Source organism: Saimiri boliviensis, chromosome 4 (genome assembly GCF_048565385.1).
Source record: "Saimiri boliviensis isolate mSaiBol1 chromosome 4, mSaiBol1.pri, whole genome shotgun sequence".
NCBI lineage: Eukaryota > Metazoa > Chordata > Mammalia > Primates > Cebidae > Saimiri > Saimiri boliviensis.
Window position 1 is genome coordinate 148072201 of NC_133452.1, and position 18896 is coordinate 148091096.

The 18896-nt window shown below is 39.3% G+C and overlaps 1 protein-coding gene across 1 annotated transcript in view; it reads right to left on the reverse strand.

Moving 5' to 3' along the window:
- Window positions 1-18896, reverse strand: part of LOC101045670 (uncharacterized) — a 292425-nt gene that overhangs the window by 131373 nt on the left and 142156 nt on the right. Inside the window, exon 7 of the mRNA XM_074397112.1 lies at window positions 13833-13957. Within this exon, the coding sequence (XP_074253213.1) occupies window positions 13833-13957 (125 nt within the window). The remainder of the gene's footprint in view (window positions 1-13832; window positions 13958-18896) is intronic.

The following is an 18896-nucleotide window of genomic DNA, read 5'->3' on the forward strand; positions in this document are numbered from 1 at the left end:
AAAGGATAAAGACACCGATGGTCGATTCGTTCCCTTTTAGTGCAACATATGCTTGAACGTTCTTGAATGATACATCCTGAGGCCTTTGGAATTTTCTCAAAACTACTTCCACAGCAAATTATATCACTTCCATAGATGTACTGTAGATATTAGCAACCTCACCTGGATGTTTTGAACATTAAATAAGATGATGCATTAGGTACAGACATGGCAGTTTGAACAGGCTCGCTCATCACTAGCTAAGAGACCACTTCCATATGCTAGCTCTATTGCAAGCAATTATTAAAACAGTTTACCAAAAAATTATACATTTTGAGTGATCGTAGACTTTGAAGGCTGATGATGGTATTAATTAAGGTAGGCTGGGTTATGTTATGGTGACGACTCCCACATTTCAATGACTTATTAACACAATAAACAATTTTCTTGTTCATGCAAAGTTTGCTGCAGGACAGTTACTCTAGACTGGCACTCTTTCATAAGAAGACTCAATGGTCCAAGCTGCTTGGATCTGTTCATCCTGCAGTCTCAACACAGGACTCTTCCATAACCACTAGCTAGGGGAAAGGAGAGAGGGATGTCACACTGGCGATTAAACGCTTAGAGCAGGAAGGACACATATCTCTTTCTGCTCTTAATCAATTGGCCAGAGGAATTCAGACCAAGTACAAAGGGCATAGGTAGTCTTCTGAGTGCCTGGCAAGACAACAGAATATTGAAGAGCACAATAATCCATAATCTGTCTATCAAATCCATAAATAGACTACACCATGGTCATGTTTAGCTCATGAATGAAAACAGTATACACTGCTTGTTCTTTGGACTCCTAAAAGGTAAAAGCTATGTTCATTCCCATCCGTGTATCCTTCCCAAGCATCTGTGCAGAGCTATATATTGAGGGTGCTAAGTTTCTAGCCACTGTAGGCAGTGACTAGATAAGAAGCTAATGAGGAATACTGAAATTGAGATGCAATGATCTAATGCTATATAACAAATCTTTACATCTTGAGATAGATAAATGCATAAACAAGTTATTTGGATCCATCCATACATAGGATAAATAGAGCAATAAATGGATTAGTTTTTGACTTGAGATTTTAGTGATTCAAACCGACACAAATAATCTAAAACATATAATCATAGATTTTACTATTAGAAACAATGTTTTCACTGTCAACATTTCCCAAAACAAATTGGATGGCCTTGAAAAATAGAAAGTGGTCCACCCTGAAAGTAGCCACATAGATTCTATGACAACTCAGCAGGAAACCGACATTGAAAATCAAATTTTAGGTCAGCAGGCACATGGCAGAAAGGAGGGGCAGGGAGATGAACTATAACACTAGGTGTCTTTAGAGTATATTCCTGAAAGATTTCTGTAAATGCTCATACCACGTGAATATTTAAAGGCAAAAAGTTCATAAAACCTTAAGTTACCTCATCTTTATTCTTTGTTCTGCATTGTACAAGAATCCAGTTGTTAAAGTAGAAATAAATTAAAGGTAAATATGCACTGATGTCAACTGTTTTTCTTCCTAGAAATTTTCTAAGCACTTGGCATCTTTCAATCAAGATACACTAGGTTAACACATCATTGATGTATATATAAGAAACTTTTATGTACCATCAGCATATTTAACACCCTTCCATTCTTGCTTGTATTTGGAGAGATGAGGGAGTAACTCCCATATGCTGAGAACACCAACTGAATTAATGATTCTGAAATCATATAAGCTACTGCCATATTACAATTTGAGTAAGACAAAATCCAAAGCAGTTTAGGTAACATAAAATACTGAATAATCATGAAAATTAGTGGATTGTGAAATGAATGACCACCTACCGTCACCGATGAAGCTGGCCCAAGACTCTCCAGTTTATTAAAGAAGGCATAAAGTATATGAGAGTGAAAGAATTTACAATGCCTGAAGCTCAAAATACACCCACTCAATTGTTTTCTTGCTGCTGTTTGCAAACTATTACAATGGAACATTATCTATTTTACTGGTAATTTGAGTTTTTGCATCAAATAAATTCCTACGTTGCCTCCTGCCCAGCTTTGTCCTTTCATCATTTAAATCACGCAGCTTGGATTTGGACTGACTCATAAGCTGAAGCTCCTGGATATTTAAATCTTATCACTGATGTCATGTTAGGTTTCCAGACAGTTGGCTAAATTAATTCTATTCACCTCATTCTCCATCTCCCCAACTGAATCAGTGTGGTATCTGTGGAGAAGAATCTCCTGCACCATACCGTGCTTATTTTCCAAATAATACTGAGCTAAAAAGCAACTAGTTCTATGCTATGCTCTGGTGGATCCCAGACAATATGAAAAAAATTCTAATATTATAAGTCCAGAATATAGGATATCACGTAAACCTATTAAATACTGAATGAAAGAATGAATACCTGCTCTACAATGTGGGTGAGGGTCTACCACTTAGGTTTACATTTATACAGGTTAATTGTCTCAGTAAGATTGCTTTCAGCCATAAGCAACAGAACACCCATCCAAGAGTATTGAACAATAACGCATTTAATTATCTCATGTGAAACAAACTTACAAATAGATAGAAGGGGCTATTTGTAAGCAGTGGTTCCATACAGCAGAATGCCGTGTTGACGTCTCTCTCATTTTCCTCCTTTCGTAATGCAAGATGTCTGCAGAAGCTTACAATATCATACCCTTACAGCAATGATTCAAGTGGGAAGAAATAAGAGGGTGAGAAAAAGGGTTCTTCTTCCCTTCTAAAAGGAAGGACGCCCAAGCCAATACCTTCTCACATCTCATTGATCAGAACTGCGTCTATGACCACTTGTAGGGCATGGTGGACTGGGAACCTATCTACTATTTTCAATCATTGGAGGCACCATCCCCAGTAGGAAAGATGGAGGAGAGCATGGCTGCTGAGGTGCAATCAACAACATCCAACATAGCATGCACCTGCTTTCAAGCATAAGGGAAGTCACAGGAATCAAAGTCTTAAATTGCCCTAGTGATGTCAGTGATAACTACATTCTTCATTGTTATTTTACTTATGGAGACACAGATGGGGGAAAGGTGATGTCATTTTTCTTATCTATCTAGAAATCCAGTGGACCATGATAACCATGAATTGAGATCATTTATCAAAGCAGTTATGGCTTCTTTGCTATCTTTTAAAAATTGATTACCAGGAAGAAACCCTGTTAGGCTTTTAAAATGAGTTCATTGAGCACCAACAGCACTTCCCCGCCTTCAAGAAAACAGATGTAAAGCTTAAAACCAAAAGAGGAAACGATATTCATAAAAATAGTACCAAAATCAACATGCAGAGGAGATAGTAAGTATGGGCTGGAGAAAGGCTAGAGGAAAATGGTGCTTTGTGGTCATATGATCAAGGCAATACAGAAAATAAAGGGAAAATAAAACTTCTTCTGAGAGAAAGAAGGAAGCTTTTGGAGCAAAGGAGTTAGGCCCTGAGAGATCATCTGGGAACATGTGCCACGTCAGCCTCGGGCTCACCCATAGGAAAGAAGTAGATGTAAATGTCACCTAAAAGGCAAATTGGTGTAGAATCCTTCACATCCACTAGTAGGGAGACAGCTACCATCCACTCCAAAGAGCAGAAGCCTGTCTCGTTGCCTCCCTATGTGGGGCAGACACACTAGGACCCCGTAATTTCCTTCCATAATTTCTGCCCCTTGGCATTCCCACCCTGTGTGATCCTCTCTCCTGGAGTGTGGGTGGGACCCATCACTTGCTTCTGGCCAGTAGAAAATGGCAAAGGTGAAAAGATTTTGCAGAGGTAATTAGTTTCACAATCAGCTGGTTTTAAATCCAAATGGGAGACAACCCTGAGTGGTCCTGTTTTAACTGGATAAAAGCCTTTGAAAGAAAGACTGGCCCTCCTTGAATGAAATACTCTCCTGTTGACTTCATAAAGTAAGTGGCCATAGAGAAGACTATATTGCATGAAACTATAGGTGGCCTCTAGAAACTATGATCAGCCTCCTGGCCATGGCCAGTGAAAAGCTGGGGCCCCCACATCATACTGCCACCAAGAAATCAATTCTACCAACAACCTGAATTAGTGTGAAGGGGATTCTTCCCTAAATTGAGCCTCCAGATGAAGCATAGCCCAGCCAAAATCCTAAGCAGAGGACCCAGTGAAGCTATGTTCAGACTCCTGACCTATAGAAACTGTAAGATTAAAAATAATGTGTTGTTTGAAGCTGCTAAGTTTTTGTGATTTGTTATACAGCAATAGAAAACTAACACATTATGTTTACTCCTCTGGCATCTCCTCTCTACCGATAACATCTTATTTTTACACTAAAGATCTTTTAGTTACTACCAAATACTTTGCATGTTCCCCCAAAACAAGCAGGCCATTATTTTAATAGTTAAAATATAGGCTGGAGAGCAGCTAGTTGTGAATAGCAGCAGAGAAGACAGAGTCTCAGATAGTAATAATATCCAGGGCCAGCTGCAGTGGCTCACACCTGTAATTCCAAAGCTATGGGAGGCCAAAGTGGAAGGATCATTTGAAGACAGAAGTTTGAGACCAACCTGGGCAACATAGCAAGGTCTCATCCATACAAAAAATTACAAACATTAGTTGGGCATGGTGGTACATGCCTGAAGTCCCAACTAGTAGGGAGGCTGAGGCAGGAGGATTGCTTGAGCCCAAGAGTTCAAGGTTGCAGTGAGCTATGATCATGCCACTACACTCCAGCCTGAGCAACAGACTGAGAACCTGTCTCTAAAAAATAATACTAGTAGTAATAATAGTCATAGCTAACATTTGTAGAGCATTTGCTATATACTTTGAGCATTTACACTATTCTAATTTTCATATACATATTTGAATTCACTAAAATAAGACTGGTACTTCTAGCTTCAATTGTACAGATAAAGAACACTAAGATAAAAAGAGTTTGAGAAACTTGTTCTCAACTAGAAAATTGTAAAGGTAATTTGTTTGAGTTTAGGTACTATGCCCCCAGAGCCTGTGTTCTTAGCCACTGAGACTTATTCCTTCTTGATACAAATACATGGTCATGCATTAGCCACACCTAATAAAGATGTCACTCAATTAATACCAAATGATATGTGCACCACTGATAAATTACTGTCCGGAATAGACCTCCATAGTTATTTTGCTCTGATAAGCCATTCTAGAACTGACTTAGCTTCCCTATATGTGCCATCTCATTCTCACTCCAAACCCACAGAACTCTTCAGAACATGCCGGTAGAATACAACTTAAGACATTATTTTTTCCTTATTTATTTATTTATATATTTTTTTAAGATGGAGTCTCAGTCTGTCACCCAGGCTGGAGTACAATGGCACAATCTTAGTTCACTGCAAACTCCGCCTCCTGGGTTCCAGCGATACTCCTGCCTCAGCTTCCCAAGTAGCTGGGACTACAGGCATGCACTACCATCCCTGGCTAATTTTTGTATTTTTAGTAGAGACAGGGTTTCACCATGTTGGTCAGGCTGGTCTCGAACTCCTGACTTCATGACTCGCCTGCCTTGGCCTCCCAAAGTGGACGTTATATTTTTAAAACTACGGAATGAACAAACTAATATCTATGTACGAATCTGAGAGTAGTTAGAGAATTACATGCTGTAGGAAGAGAGCATATATGCACTACTTGAGTGTTGATGAATTAGCCACATAATTTCTCTGACCTATTTCTACTGACTTCAGATATACAATCTGTAAAATGGGGCTTACAGTATCACAAGGGTGTCGTGAGCACCAAATGAAAAAAATGTGGAAAAGAGACTTGTAAACTGTAAAATTCTCGACCCATGGATATGGTTAGCTTATCATCAGAGAAATGAGCACACATTGCTTTCACTGTATTGCACAGAATAATTCTGAAGGAATGAAAGTTGGAGACCCTTAAGAAAGCTTCTTAGCATAAGAATTTTATATTTAAGATTCAGTTGATAAATAAGAAAAGAGTACTTGTTCTCCTACCAAATATCAGGAACGTTTCATTCTGGTCAGAGTGCAGACACAAAGTTGAAGTTAATATTTGGGGTTTGTTCCTTTAGGACAACTCTGCCATTTTTTGACCTGTTGGGTTTCAGGATATGTTTCAGAGCAAGAAGAAAAATTATATTTTGAGGTGACTATAACTACCTTTTCTGTTGCTGAGACTGCATGCATTGTATCTATTTAACCCCTGTAAAGGGGGCATGAAGAAAATGGATCATGGGTGTATCATAAGAGCCTTTTCCAAAAGGCAACATTTATTTTCAAGTGTTTAGATTGCCGAGACAAGGATTTCTCTCCAACGTACAATTCATCAACCTCCTTACTCACTGTAAAATCAATCTGTTCTGTTTGTATGACATAAACAACAAGTCATTTCTCAGGAATGAGGCACACCATATGTGAAGGTGTTTTAGAAAAGCACAACAGGGAATACGCCAATCAAAGAAGCATCTGCATTTTATTTCAATGTCAAATCACATGTGTGTTATAAAAAGGAAAGTGTATCACTGTTATTAAAGAATAACTTTCCTGTCCTGATGTGTGTAGTTAACCCATACCTCCCCTAAGCAGTACAGTCAGGTCAGCAACATAAATTACTGGCCGAGAACACAAAAAGATCTCAGCCTGTGTGGTCAGCAATGTGTATTTTTCAAACATCTTGGCATATACTTATTCCCTACCTTTGCAGCTGGAGGAGACTTGCAACGAAAGGTAAACCCATCCCATGCATTTTCCCCCAAATCAACACTCTCATCAATGCACTGACAAATATCAAAGCTGCTTGAAATTGATAGAAACAGAAAACTCTGAAAAGACTGGCAGAGTTCTAGGGAGAATTTGCTTTTTATAATTGGGACTGAATTGAAATGGAAAGGAAATGGGGTCTAGTATCATTTCCACTTCTTATTAGCTGGATGACCTAAGGCAAGTCACTCAGCTTCTATAGGTCTCAGCTTTATACTTGTATAAACTGACAGGGCTGAACTAAATAATCCCAAAACCCCTTTCTGCTCTACAAATGTGTGATTCTCTAGTTGCATACCCACCTGGTTACATTTGAATACTAATGGAACATTTTAAGTTTGTCTTGTTACCGAACCTTCTCTCCATTTGGGAGTTAGGTACCTCTGAAAACCATGTTAACTTCTTTAAACCACTGGAGTGACATCTACTGTTTTGAAGCCATCTTTAGTGCAATTTCCAGAAGCACATAGCACATAGTCTGGCTTACTCATTTCGAGAAATCACTGTACAAAGATTAAGGTATTGCATTAGGAAGCAGGGAACCCAATTCACTGCACACGGAATGGATTCTACAGCTCTGTTTACACAGGCAAATGAATGTAGCTATTTGTATAATTAAGTGAATGGACATTGTAAACTTTCTCCCTGAAGTCCTTTCATTCATAGGAAATAATAACAATAATAATTAAAGCTTCCCAGTGGACAGTATCTTTTTTGATCTGAAATGCATGTTCTTATATATGCAAGTCATTTATCTCTATAGACTCAAGTCTATCACATAGTTTCTAGGATTCAACTATTCATTTCCCTTTCTGTAGAACAGAATATACATGTGGGGCTCCTACAGCTACTGGTTTCAAGTAGGCTCGAAATTACAAGAGGTAGTAAAGTATAACTAGCAAAATAGTGACCTTGGCCATAGGGAGCATCAAACGGAAAGCACGTCCACTTAGTATCTGGGAGAGAAGAAGAAATCTCCGTTTCTGAGTAGCAGAATATAAAATCCCAGGAAAGGATTTGGGTGGCCTGGTTTAAATCAAATGCCCACCCCTGGGCCAATCATAGTGGTCACAGGAACATAACATATATCTCGCCCAACCCCACGGAGTATGTGTGTGTGGTGGGGAGGGAAGATCTGTTATCAAAAAACAGGAGGAAGAAACATGTCCACCAAGAAGACATGAGAGCTGCCACAGATGATCTGACTCAGAAAATCCAAAGTCAGCCTCAAGTTTTGCACCATTGGTCTTTTCTCCAGAACTTTCTCCTGGATACACCAATATTCTTATTTTACCCTAATTGTTTTGTGTATTATTTCAACAAACATGTATTCAGTGCTTGCAATTTATAAAAGTATTGAGGAATACCTTGGGCATCTCATATTATCCAACACATGGGCAGAAGATGGTCACCCTGTCACACAGGAATATATCTCAAAGGAAAACGGTAAACATCTTGTGAGTAGAGGTCTCGCAGCTGAGAAAAAAGACAGTCATGATGCAGCCCCTCCCAGGGACTATCCCAAAGACTATTACCTAAGATTACCTGTCCCTGCTAGCAGTTGGCAGACTAGAGTGGGATGTGTAGGAATAAGGATGTCATTTACATACTCAGGGGCAACTCATCTGAGTATCTTTTTGCTTGAGAAAAAAAGTACAACAGTCTTAAAGTTATATTTCACAAGCCCTTTTCTTGAAATTATTGGCAGCTACAAACAAAATAAACTTGCATTTGATTAGCTAAGAGGCCTACACATCAGAAAATATGTGTTAGAACCTACTGAAGCTTTAACAATCTACCAAATTCACCAACATTGTCATATGCAAATGAGCACTGGAGGAAAAGGGAGGTGTGAGTTAGGGTAGGAGACAGAGCATATCAGAGCATATCAGATAGAGAGAAAGAAAATATAAACATCTAAACTTGCTCCACTGCGACAAATGCTTCCCACCCAACGTCATATATACTTTGAAGCTGAGTAGTACAGTATTCTGTGTTAAATGCATTTTATGGGGATTTGGAGAGGATTTAGGTAAAGGCTGCCCCAATAAATGATTTACCAGCTCTAATAAAACATCAAGGAAATTGTTCAGATTGCATCTCAGAGCATTTAAAATAGACATTTATAGAGGTTTCAGCAGCCCCCATATCCTCAACCTCTGGTTTAAAAAGAAATGTGCATAGTGGTTAATTCTTCCATAATACCTTTTTTTTAATGGTAGCAGTTTCAAGAGAAGGGATTGGAAGTCAATAAATAGGTATAATATCCAAGGGGATAGGTAGAGAGAGAGAAGTGATCATGTATTCAGCCTTCTATTCACTCATTCCGGAAGTATTTGCTGGCCATATTATGTACCAGGTACCCCAGGGTTAGGACCTGGAGACCCAGGAGTGACCAGATAAGGGAGATTCCTGCCTACAGCTTCTGTTTAGCCAGAGGAAGCAGAAATGAACAATCAATGAAATAAACAGAAAAGATTATTTTAAATCGGAGTTAACTACTTTAAAGGAAACCAAGAAGGTGATGAGAAAGCAAATTGCCAGAATAGAGGTGAGTCCCACTTTGCATAGAGAGTCAGGAAAGGCTTCTCTGGGGATATAAAGTGAATGCTGAAACCTCCAGTCACATCGCTAGAAACAAGCAGAACATGCCAGAGAAAGTGGAAAGGTGCTGATGTCATCAAACATTCAGTGTGTTTGAAGAACAGAAAGAAAGACAGATATAGAAAGTGAGACATCATCTCAACGTGACCTGTGCCCTCTATTTTAGCCCTTGAAAAATGTATTTCCTTAAAATGGATGATTAATAATGTTAATAATAGTTGCCTTTATTAAAAATCTATGTGTTAGTTGCTGTAAGAATATCTTCTGTATCTTATCTCTCAGCATTCACAATATCCCTCAAATCCAAAAACGCATAAATTATCATTCTAGTTTGACACAGAAGACAGCCTTAGAGAGCTCAAACAAATTGTTAATGATTACACAGCAATGGCAGAACTAGAATTCATACTCAGATTCATCCATCTACAGAACCTACACCTTTTTGTTTCCTTTAACTTGTTTTGTTCAGCAAATCTTTCAACCCTACGCTAGGAACTATGCATACAGAAATGAATGAAGCAAAATGTTGTGGACTGTTTCTAAAGATGGCCACACAGTACCTTATTCCAACACACCCTTTTGCAATGTCAACTTTTTGCTCCTGCATCTAGAGGGGAAATCTATTCCTTCTCTTGCTGGCATTGAGACTTATTTTGACCAAAAGAAGAGCTTTCCATTATGTCTTGCCTGAATTCCCAGTCCTCAGAATTGTGAGCAAATAAAATGGTTGTTTCAAGACACAAAGCCTTGAAAGTGGTTTAGTGACTCAGTATGACCAAAATGCATAAGCAGCTCAGAACGGAGAGGATATCAAGCATACAGCTATCTTTAAAATAATGTGACTGTTCCCATGTTTATTGCAGCATAATTCACAATAGCCAAGATACAGAAGCATCCTAGGTGTCCATTGATGGATGAATGCATAAAAACATACAGTATACAAACACAGCTGAAATACTATTTAGCCTTAAAAGAGAAGAAAGTTCTGTTATTTGTGACAACATAGATGAACATCAAGGACATTATGTTAAGTGAAATAAACCAGGCACAGAAAGACAAGTATTGCACGATCTCATTTATATGTGAATTCTAAAAAGTTGAGCCTACAGGAGCAGAGATTAGAAGGATGATTACCAGAGGCTGAGGAATGGGGAGCTTAGAAAGTTGTTGGTCAAAAGATACAAAACTTCAGTTGGACAAGAAGAATAACCACAAGAGTTCTATGGTACCAGATGGTGACTACAGTTAATAACAATATATCGTACACTTTAAAATTGCTAATAGGGTGTTCCCACAAGAAAAACTAATTATGAGATGAAATGCATATGTTAAATACTTTGACGTAGCCATTAAACGAAGCATACATAATTCAAAATATCATGTTATACACCATATATACAATTTTTACTTGTCAATTAGAAAATAAATGACTTTTAAAATTTAAAAATAATGTGAGTGGTGTCATGAGAGAGCAGTGGAGAAACATCTAAGTCAGTGCTGAGCAGAGGTGGATAAACTTTTCTGGGAAAGACCCAAACAGTAAATACTTTAGGTTTTGTGAGCTGCACTGTCTTTGTCTCAAGGACGCAATTTTGCCATTACAGAGGAAAACAGCCAAAGATTACGTGTAACCAAACGGATGTGTCTGAGTTCCAATTAAACTTTATTTAGAAATGCAGAGGGAGACCAGGATTTGGCCCCAGGAGCTGTAATTACCAGCATCTGGCCTTCTTAGAGCATCAGAGGAAGCTAACTGAAGGTGTGGTGCCTGAGAGTACATCTTAAAGGATCTATCAGGAACTGAAGCTCTGAGATCCAGGGAAACCTTTCAGCCTTTTAACTTAACACATAAGATAATAATAGCATTGCGACACTGCATATTCTCTGAAAGGTCATTCCTGAAGGGCAACAGGGAGCTGAGTCATCAGAGAAGGCCTGGAAAATGGGAAATGAAAGAGCTGGGAGCCTGAGAGCGTAATGAAGCTTTTCGCCTTGGTGAACCCCCAAATAAGAATTAAGAACTTAGCATGTAACTCAACAGAAGCTCCAGCTCTCTCATTGTATTAGTTCATTCTCACGTTGCTTCAAATATACTACTTGAGACTGGGTAATTTATAAAGGAAAGAAGTTTAATTGACTCACAGTTCAGCATGGCTGGGGAGGCCTCAGGAAACTTAAGATCATGACAGAAGGGGAAGCAAATATGTCCTTCTTCACAGGGTGGCAAAAAGGAGAACACATGAGTGTTCGGTGAATGGGGAAGTCCCTTATAAAACCACCAGACCTCATGAGAAGCAACCCACTACCATAAGAACAGGAAGGAGGAGGGCCTGTGATTCACTTATCTCCAGCTGGTCCCTCCCACAACACGTGGGGATTACAGAAACTACAATTCAAGATAAGCTTCAGGTGGGGACACAGCCAAACCATATCACTCATCTACATACATCGAAGTAAGCACCTAAAACCTCTGTTCTGGAAGTTATTTCACTGAACTAAATCTAACAAGTATATATCCCTCCTCTCCTTAGAGACTATCACAAATGGAATTTCTGATGAACAGGGACCATGTCTTTTTCTTACTAGCAAGTAGCATCTCTTGTACATGCTTTCTTTCTAGGAGAGCAATGCACCTTTCTTGTCTTTCAGTTCTTTAGCTTCCCTTCATGCCTGATACTTCTCAGTCACAGACCTGCTTCTCTTAATCTGAAAAACAACTCACTCTTTAGCCTGAATACCACACTCCGGAAACAACAGGAAAGCACTGGTGAAAGCATTTAAAGTTCTAAGTTAAGAGCAATGGGAGTTCTAAAAAATGTGACTGGGTACAGGAAATTTGACCTGATACCAGTTTTTCCAATGGTGGTTCCAGGATGGAAGGGTGAGAACAAATTCTGAGAACCAAATCAGATAAATGCCCAATGGAACAAGAATTTCAGGAATAGATCTTGGGCTGCGCAGGGAGGCCATGGTAGGTATGAATGCCTTTGACTAGGTACCACCATCTCTTCTTCCCAAGGTTACTCCTTGTGTCACATGGCCACCATCATTCCTCCTCACCACCATTGATGGACACCACCGTTGCAAAATTCGGTGCTCCTTACCTCAGAAAAGACCCATTGCTCATTCTTTTATGCTTTTTTTTTTAAATGTTTGTTATGAAACAGGAAAAGTTATCTTGTCCCTCTTGCAGGGCATGTGATGGGGGTGTGGCTCACTTCTTCAGTGTCCCACTGCTCAAACCTCTAGGGGAGCATATAGATGGGCAGGCTGTGGGGCTCTGACCCCATGGCAGTGTCTAAGGCTGAATGCTTACAGTGGAAGCCCCAGTGGGCATGTGTTACAGAATGCTTTTTTAGTTTAGCTTCCATAGGTGGCTTATGTTAACCAGCTCAATTAGACCCTCTACTTTGTTGCAAGGACAGAGGGCTTTCTATATCCCAGGTTTCTGTCCTGGTGTACTAGGAGAATGAGATCAAACTGGGTTTGAGAATAAGTGCAAGGTTTTATTGCATGGAGGTAGCTCTCAGCAGACGGGGGAAGCCAGAAAGGGATGGAGCGGAAAGGTTTTCCCCTGGAGTAAGGCCACTAGGCAACCCGCGCTCTCTCCCGACTGCTCCAGCCAAACTCTGCGCCATTCAGCCAGTCAGTCGGTGTGTATTGGTGTGCTCCTCCTGATGTCCAGCCACCTGTGGGTTCCTCTGCAGATGTGCTCCTCTCTACATCCAGTCACCTATGTGTCTGCCTGCGAGGGCCTTGGGGATTTTTATAGGCACAGGATGGCAGTGTGGCAAGCTAGGGTGAAAATGCAACGTTTGGGCAGGAAAACAAAAATGCCTGTCCTCACCTAGGTCCATTGGCACAGGCCGAGGATGGAGCCCTGGCCAGGGACCACACCCTTACCCCCTTCTGTATCATTTAAAGGGACCACACCCTTCCCTTCCCAGCACTTCCTTTCCATGTCAGTTGTATGTGCATTAACAGAAACAGATACACCCATAACACATCACCAAGTAGAGAGAACAATAATTATGACCTGCTTAGATCTTAAGTGAACTAAGGGATCCAGCATGTGTCAACCCCAGCTGTCCCCCTAATTCTACCTCTGGACTCTGCCCACACCCATCTGTCACCATTTCTCTACTACAATCTTCTCCTCAAGACTTGGCTCAATCTTTTCTTGAAAACCCTTCTCCATTCTCTAGTAAATTCAGCCATCATCTTCTCTGTGTGTGCATGTGGCATTTTGAGCAATTGTTTAAAATACCATTAATTGTTTAAAATACCATTATCATTAATTTTAAACATTCATATTCTTCATTGAACTATTAACTTTCTGAACTCAGAATACACATTCTATAGCCTACAATAGGCATGCAATCAATATTTGTTGAATAAATAAATAATAAAAGAATAAAGTCAATGCTTGCTGGAGTCAATAAATTTAAATTTGAAAATAAAAAGAAAGGATATAGTCCCTCACCAAACAGAAGATCGGTGTTCCTCCAGTTCCTCCAAGTAAGACATGTCCTGTGAATAATCTTCTGCTTCTCCAGTTCTCCAATTAGTTGATTTTTCTTTCACAGAATGATCAGTCAGGCTATCTCCCTTGTCAAAGAAATTAATAAAAATTAAATAATAAAGTATTTTATTAATAGCAGATTGAAAGTTCACCTAGTTTCAGTGACATTTTCCCCAGAATGCCTTATAAAATCATTGATCATAAAGAAGCATCGTTAGGCACGGGTTTTGAATTGAAATGATTGTTTTATGCTTCAGATACCCTCACTAAATTTTTATCTCTGTAACGGCAGAGACCATGACATGTTCACTTTTGTATTATTTCACATGGGACAGCTTATGTAAATGCTGTCAGAATGCAAAGACAAACAATGGTGGTGGCAGTATTTGTACTGAATCAGGACTCTGGTTGCAAGTGAAATAAATGAAACTTGAACTATCTCTCAACAGAGTAATTTGAAGGGAGGTTTGAACAACGAGCCTATGGAGAAGGCAGAGAGGCTGCTGAATCTCCCGAACACAAGAATCCAGGACATGAAGGCTACCAGGACTCTCTTTGCCTCTATTCTCTGCTCTGGCAGGTTACTTCATTCTAGCATTGTCACCAGTAGCTCCTGAGTCCCCCAGCCTGTGATTCTCAACAGCATCTATTTAAGCACAGGAATTACATAATGTCTACGGAGCTAGTTGATTAGAACTTGATAAAATTATGTAACCTGCGATAATGCATCCAGAAGGCAGACTGGGCCCTATGGTCCTCGGGCCCTGCTGTGGTGAGAAACAGGGAGGGGGAGCAGCTAGGCTAGCAGGGCTCTTCCTACCTCTCCCGCCATAAAAGCTCAGTTTTTACCTGTTTTATTTATTGGGGTCTCCCGTTAAGCTTTTATTACAAATGGTACCGATACGTTTGGGATGTCTGTCCCCTTCAAGCCTCATACTGAAAAGGAATCCTCAGTGGTGAAGGTAGGACACTGGGAGGTGCTGGGATCAAGGTGGCGGCTCCCCCATGGCTGGCTTGATGCTGTCCTCAAGACAGCGCGTTCATGTGATATTTGGTTGGTTGGAAGTGTGTGGCACCTCTCCCGTCTCTCTCATGGTCCTGCTCGCACCATTTGATGTGCCTGCTCCCGCTCTGCTTTCTGCCATGACTGTAAGGTTCCTGAGGCCCTCACCAGAAGCACATGCTGCAGCTATGCTGGTACAGCCTGCGCAAGCAGGAGCCAATTAAACCTTTTTCCTTTATAAATTCCCCAGACTCAGGTATTTCTTTATAGCAATGCAACAACGGCCTTAAACAGGTGTGGATAAGGAGTTTGAAAATCATTATTCTAGAGAAGCAGAAAATTAGGCATGACTTGCATCTATAAGGTAGTTTTGTAAAACTCTTCTTTCTTTTTTTTAGACCCTTCTCAAATATTTTAAACGATTATTTGTAAGAGGTCAGTTAGTTGAAACTCCTTGATATTAGTTCATACAGGTTTCAGCACAACTTTGTAGTTGGAATAGCTTAAAATCTCAAAATGTTGTTTTGGGGTTGGCAAGTTGTAGCCAGGAAAACCTAAGTGTGAAACTCTGGTGAATTAGATGTGTCATCAAATCCCCAGTGAACTCAACAAGTCTCATTTCTTTTATTACAAAATTGATCTATTTGATTACCTAAGAACAAAATCCAGTTACAGATATCAATTTAAAGTAAGTGGCTGGCCAGGGGTGGTGGCTCACACCTGTAATACCAGCACTTTGGGAGGCCAAGGCAAGCAGATCACAAGGTCAAGAGATCAAGGCCATCCTGGCCAACATGTTGAAACCTCGTCTCTACTAAAAATACAAAAATTGGCTGGATGTGGTGGTATGTGCCTGTAATCCCAGCTACTTGGGAGGCTGAGGAAGGAGAATCACTTGAGCGTGGGAGACGGAGGTTGCAGTGAGTCGCAGTGCCATCGCACTCTGGCTTGGTGACAGACTGAGACTCCATCTCAGAAAAAAATAAATAAATAAAAAATAAAGTAACTGCCTTTCATTGTGGTCCTTTTTATCTTTTTTCTCTTCTATAGCACAGAAGTATTTTTGAGTAGACTATTCAGTATTGATATTTTTAATTGCTCCAGCCCTAAGTAAATTAAAGAGTATCAAGATCCTTGAAAAAATATGAGCTTTTTGAATTGTCCCAACTAAATATATTTAATAGGCACACCTTGCCAGGTTGCTGAAAAAAAGCCTTTCTAACTATTTAAATTTCAATCTGATGGAATTTCCTTATGAGTTGCTTAGACACTTCATTCAATTCCATTCAACAGAAGGTTGAAATGGCTACCAAGAACTATATCATAGATTTGGTTTACTCACCAAAACTGCTGATTTGATAAAGTACAGGTTTTTCATGATAGAGTGCATTAAATTGCTTTCTATTTGGCTTCTCTATGAATAGCTACACAATTTCTTCAAACTAAATTCAAGGCAGAAATGGGATACAGTATCTTTGTCTTCCACAACATTTAACATGGCTATAAGCAAATAGTAGATCTCAAGAAATAGTGATTAGAGGCCATTGTATTAAGTACTCACATTATAATAGCAACAGTGGACATTACCTCTAGCTGCCAACTCATAAAGAAAAACACCTGTGAATACTAAAAATTGCAAACATTTCTTGAACTTTTATATTTCCTTTAAGAAATATCTAAATCAATGCACTAAAAATTTCTTCGGATGGGTTTTTGAGAAGACACAAAAACCAGTTCATCTCCAAAGAATTGATTCAAAAGAGGAATAAAAACATAAAGAAATAACTTCTGATTCCAAAACAAAAAGTAAATGTGTGCAGAGAAACCCCCAGGTAAGTACCAGGGTATACAAAACCTGTTCACATGGAAGCACTTTCATAATCTAAACAGTTTGCCAAGCACAAAGGTATGTCTTAAATATGTGCCTGAAAAACAATGCTTGAACCATAATTGTCATCACTCAGAAGACAGAAAATAGATTTTCTGCCTCATTACAACTATAAATCCTGACTATATTCTGAGACCTAAAAACATCATCATTAAATATTATTTTCAACAGCAATGTCTTTAAAGAGATTAATACCTATATTTTAAAATAGAAATTCATGGTACAAATTTATTGCAAAACATCACATTGCATTGTTGTGTGTACTGTTATATACTGACTTGCCACAGAAATCTTTAAATAAAAGTTGCTAATTAGAATCCAGTTTTTGAGTTTGTAGACTAAAAACCTGGTTTGTGAATATTGGTGTTCAAATACAACATTGATTGCCAGACAATGAATGACCACTCTTCCAACACAATGCAAATCGAGAGGCAAAAAGCGTTTTAAGGAAATTAGAAATTCTAAAATCTATAGTGCTATAGCAAAAAAGGACAGTCTGGGGGTGATCAAAAGACACATTCAAGTCTTTTTACTACTCTGTGAACTCAGATGGATTAAAGTTCATGAATTGAAGTTTTAGATTTGTAGAACAGAGATAAGAGACTTACGAAGATAAACATATATATTATATATAGTACATATTTCATTTATATAATATATAATTTATACATATATATATAATTTATGGATGCATATAATTCTTCCAGGAGGTGTGAGAATAGCATGTAAAATGCTTTACAATACTAAGGATACAAGTAGTATCTGGTACCATATCCTATTTAGCATAGGTGATCAACTGAATATTTAACAGCCTTCCATTTCTTGTGCATTACTTACGGCATTTCTTTGCAGCTGCTATGAAGAAAATGTCATAGGAACCAAGTTTCAAAGTTATCTGAGCCGATGACATATAACCCTATTTAATTGTGTCATATGGTAAGTAGCAAAGCTCAGGATTCCTATATTGCCTAGGTTAGAAACTTTAAAATTAGTTGAGGATCCAGAGGTTTCTGCTTTTTTGCCATAATTCCTTTCATAAGCCATTCAGTTTATAGAGAGGGATGAGAGCCACGAACTGGTGGGAGGATAAGTCTGTGTGTGCAGAGAAAGCTGGCAGTTCACAGGCAGTGATACCAGGGCCCTGGAAATGTATTACGGTGTCAGCACAGTTAAGCTCCACTTAGCAGCACTTCTCCTCCAAACCTTTTGCAGGGTTTTTGTGTGGGTGTCTGGGGAGAACTGCTCACCTGCCCATCTGGCCAGATGAAGGGCAAGGGGATTGTTTTCATCAAAAGAGAAAGCCTTAGAAGGAGGAAATGGTGAATAAAGGGCTGAATCCAAAGGATTACAAAAGCTTTTGAACTGCCCTGGGAAGATCAGAAGTGAGCAGCCATGGAAGCTTTAATGTGGCCTAAGTGATGCTCATCACTTTTTAAGAAGGCAGGGGAGGAAGGTTTGGGGTGGAAACACTCTGCTAAGAGGCTTGTGTTAGTAAGATCACAGAATTGCTAGTCATAGATAACAGCAACAAATACCAGGTGTGCCTGAACTACCAAAGCAAATAAATATGACATCATGTTCATTTCCATCAGTGCTATTATCATCATCCAAAAACAATCATAGCTCCAAATTAGATTCAGCCTAAATCCTGAGACCATCCAGCAGGACTGCTCTTTCCCCTTTCTTTAACTCATGTCTTATGTGTTCCCCAGAGAATTTTACAGGACAGGCTTCCATTAATGTACCCAGAGGAAAACAAGATATCCCTGGGTAAGTAGCTCAGGAGATTCTGGAGAGACCCCTCAAGTACTAACTCCCTCAAGCTTCTTTTTCTGCCCACTGGAAGATGACTAGCATCTCTGGCCCCTTGGGAGCACACCTGTAAACTGTTCTCTGATCATTTGCATTTGAAAAACTGATGCATCACATTTGAAGTTTAACACTAACCTTATTTTCCCACAGCCATCTTATGAACTGCCTAGGTTAGAATTTTTTTAATTAGTTGAAGATCCAAGTTAATTCTTGATACTATAAGAACATGAGAAAAAATAAAATGCTTAAATTGGAGTGTGGAGTCTCAGACTAAGACTGTTTATTGTCAAGAGAGTAGTGTGTGTATGCTTAGAAGGTGGTA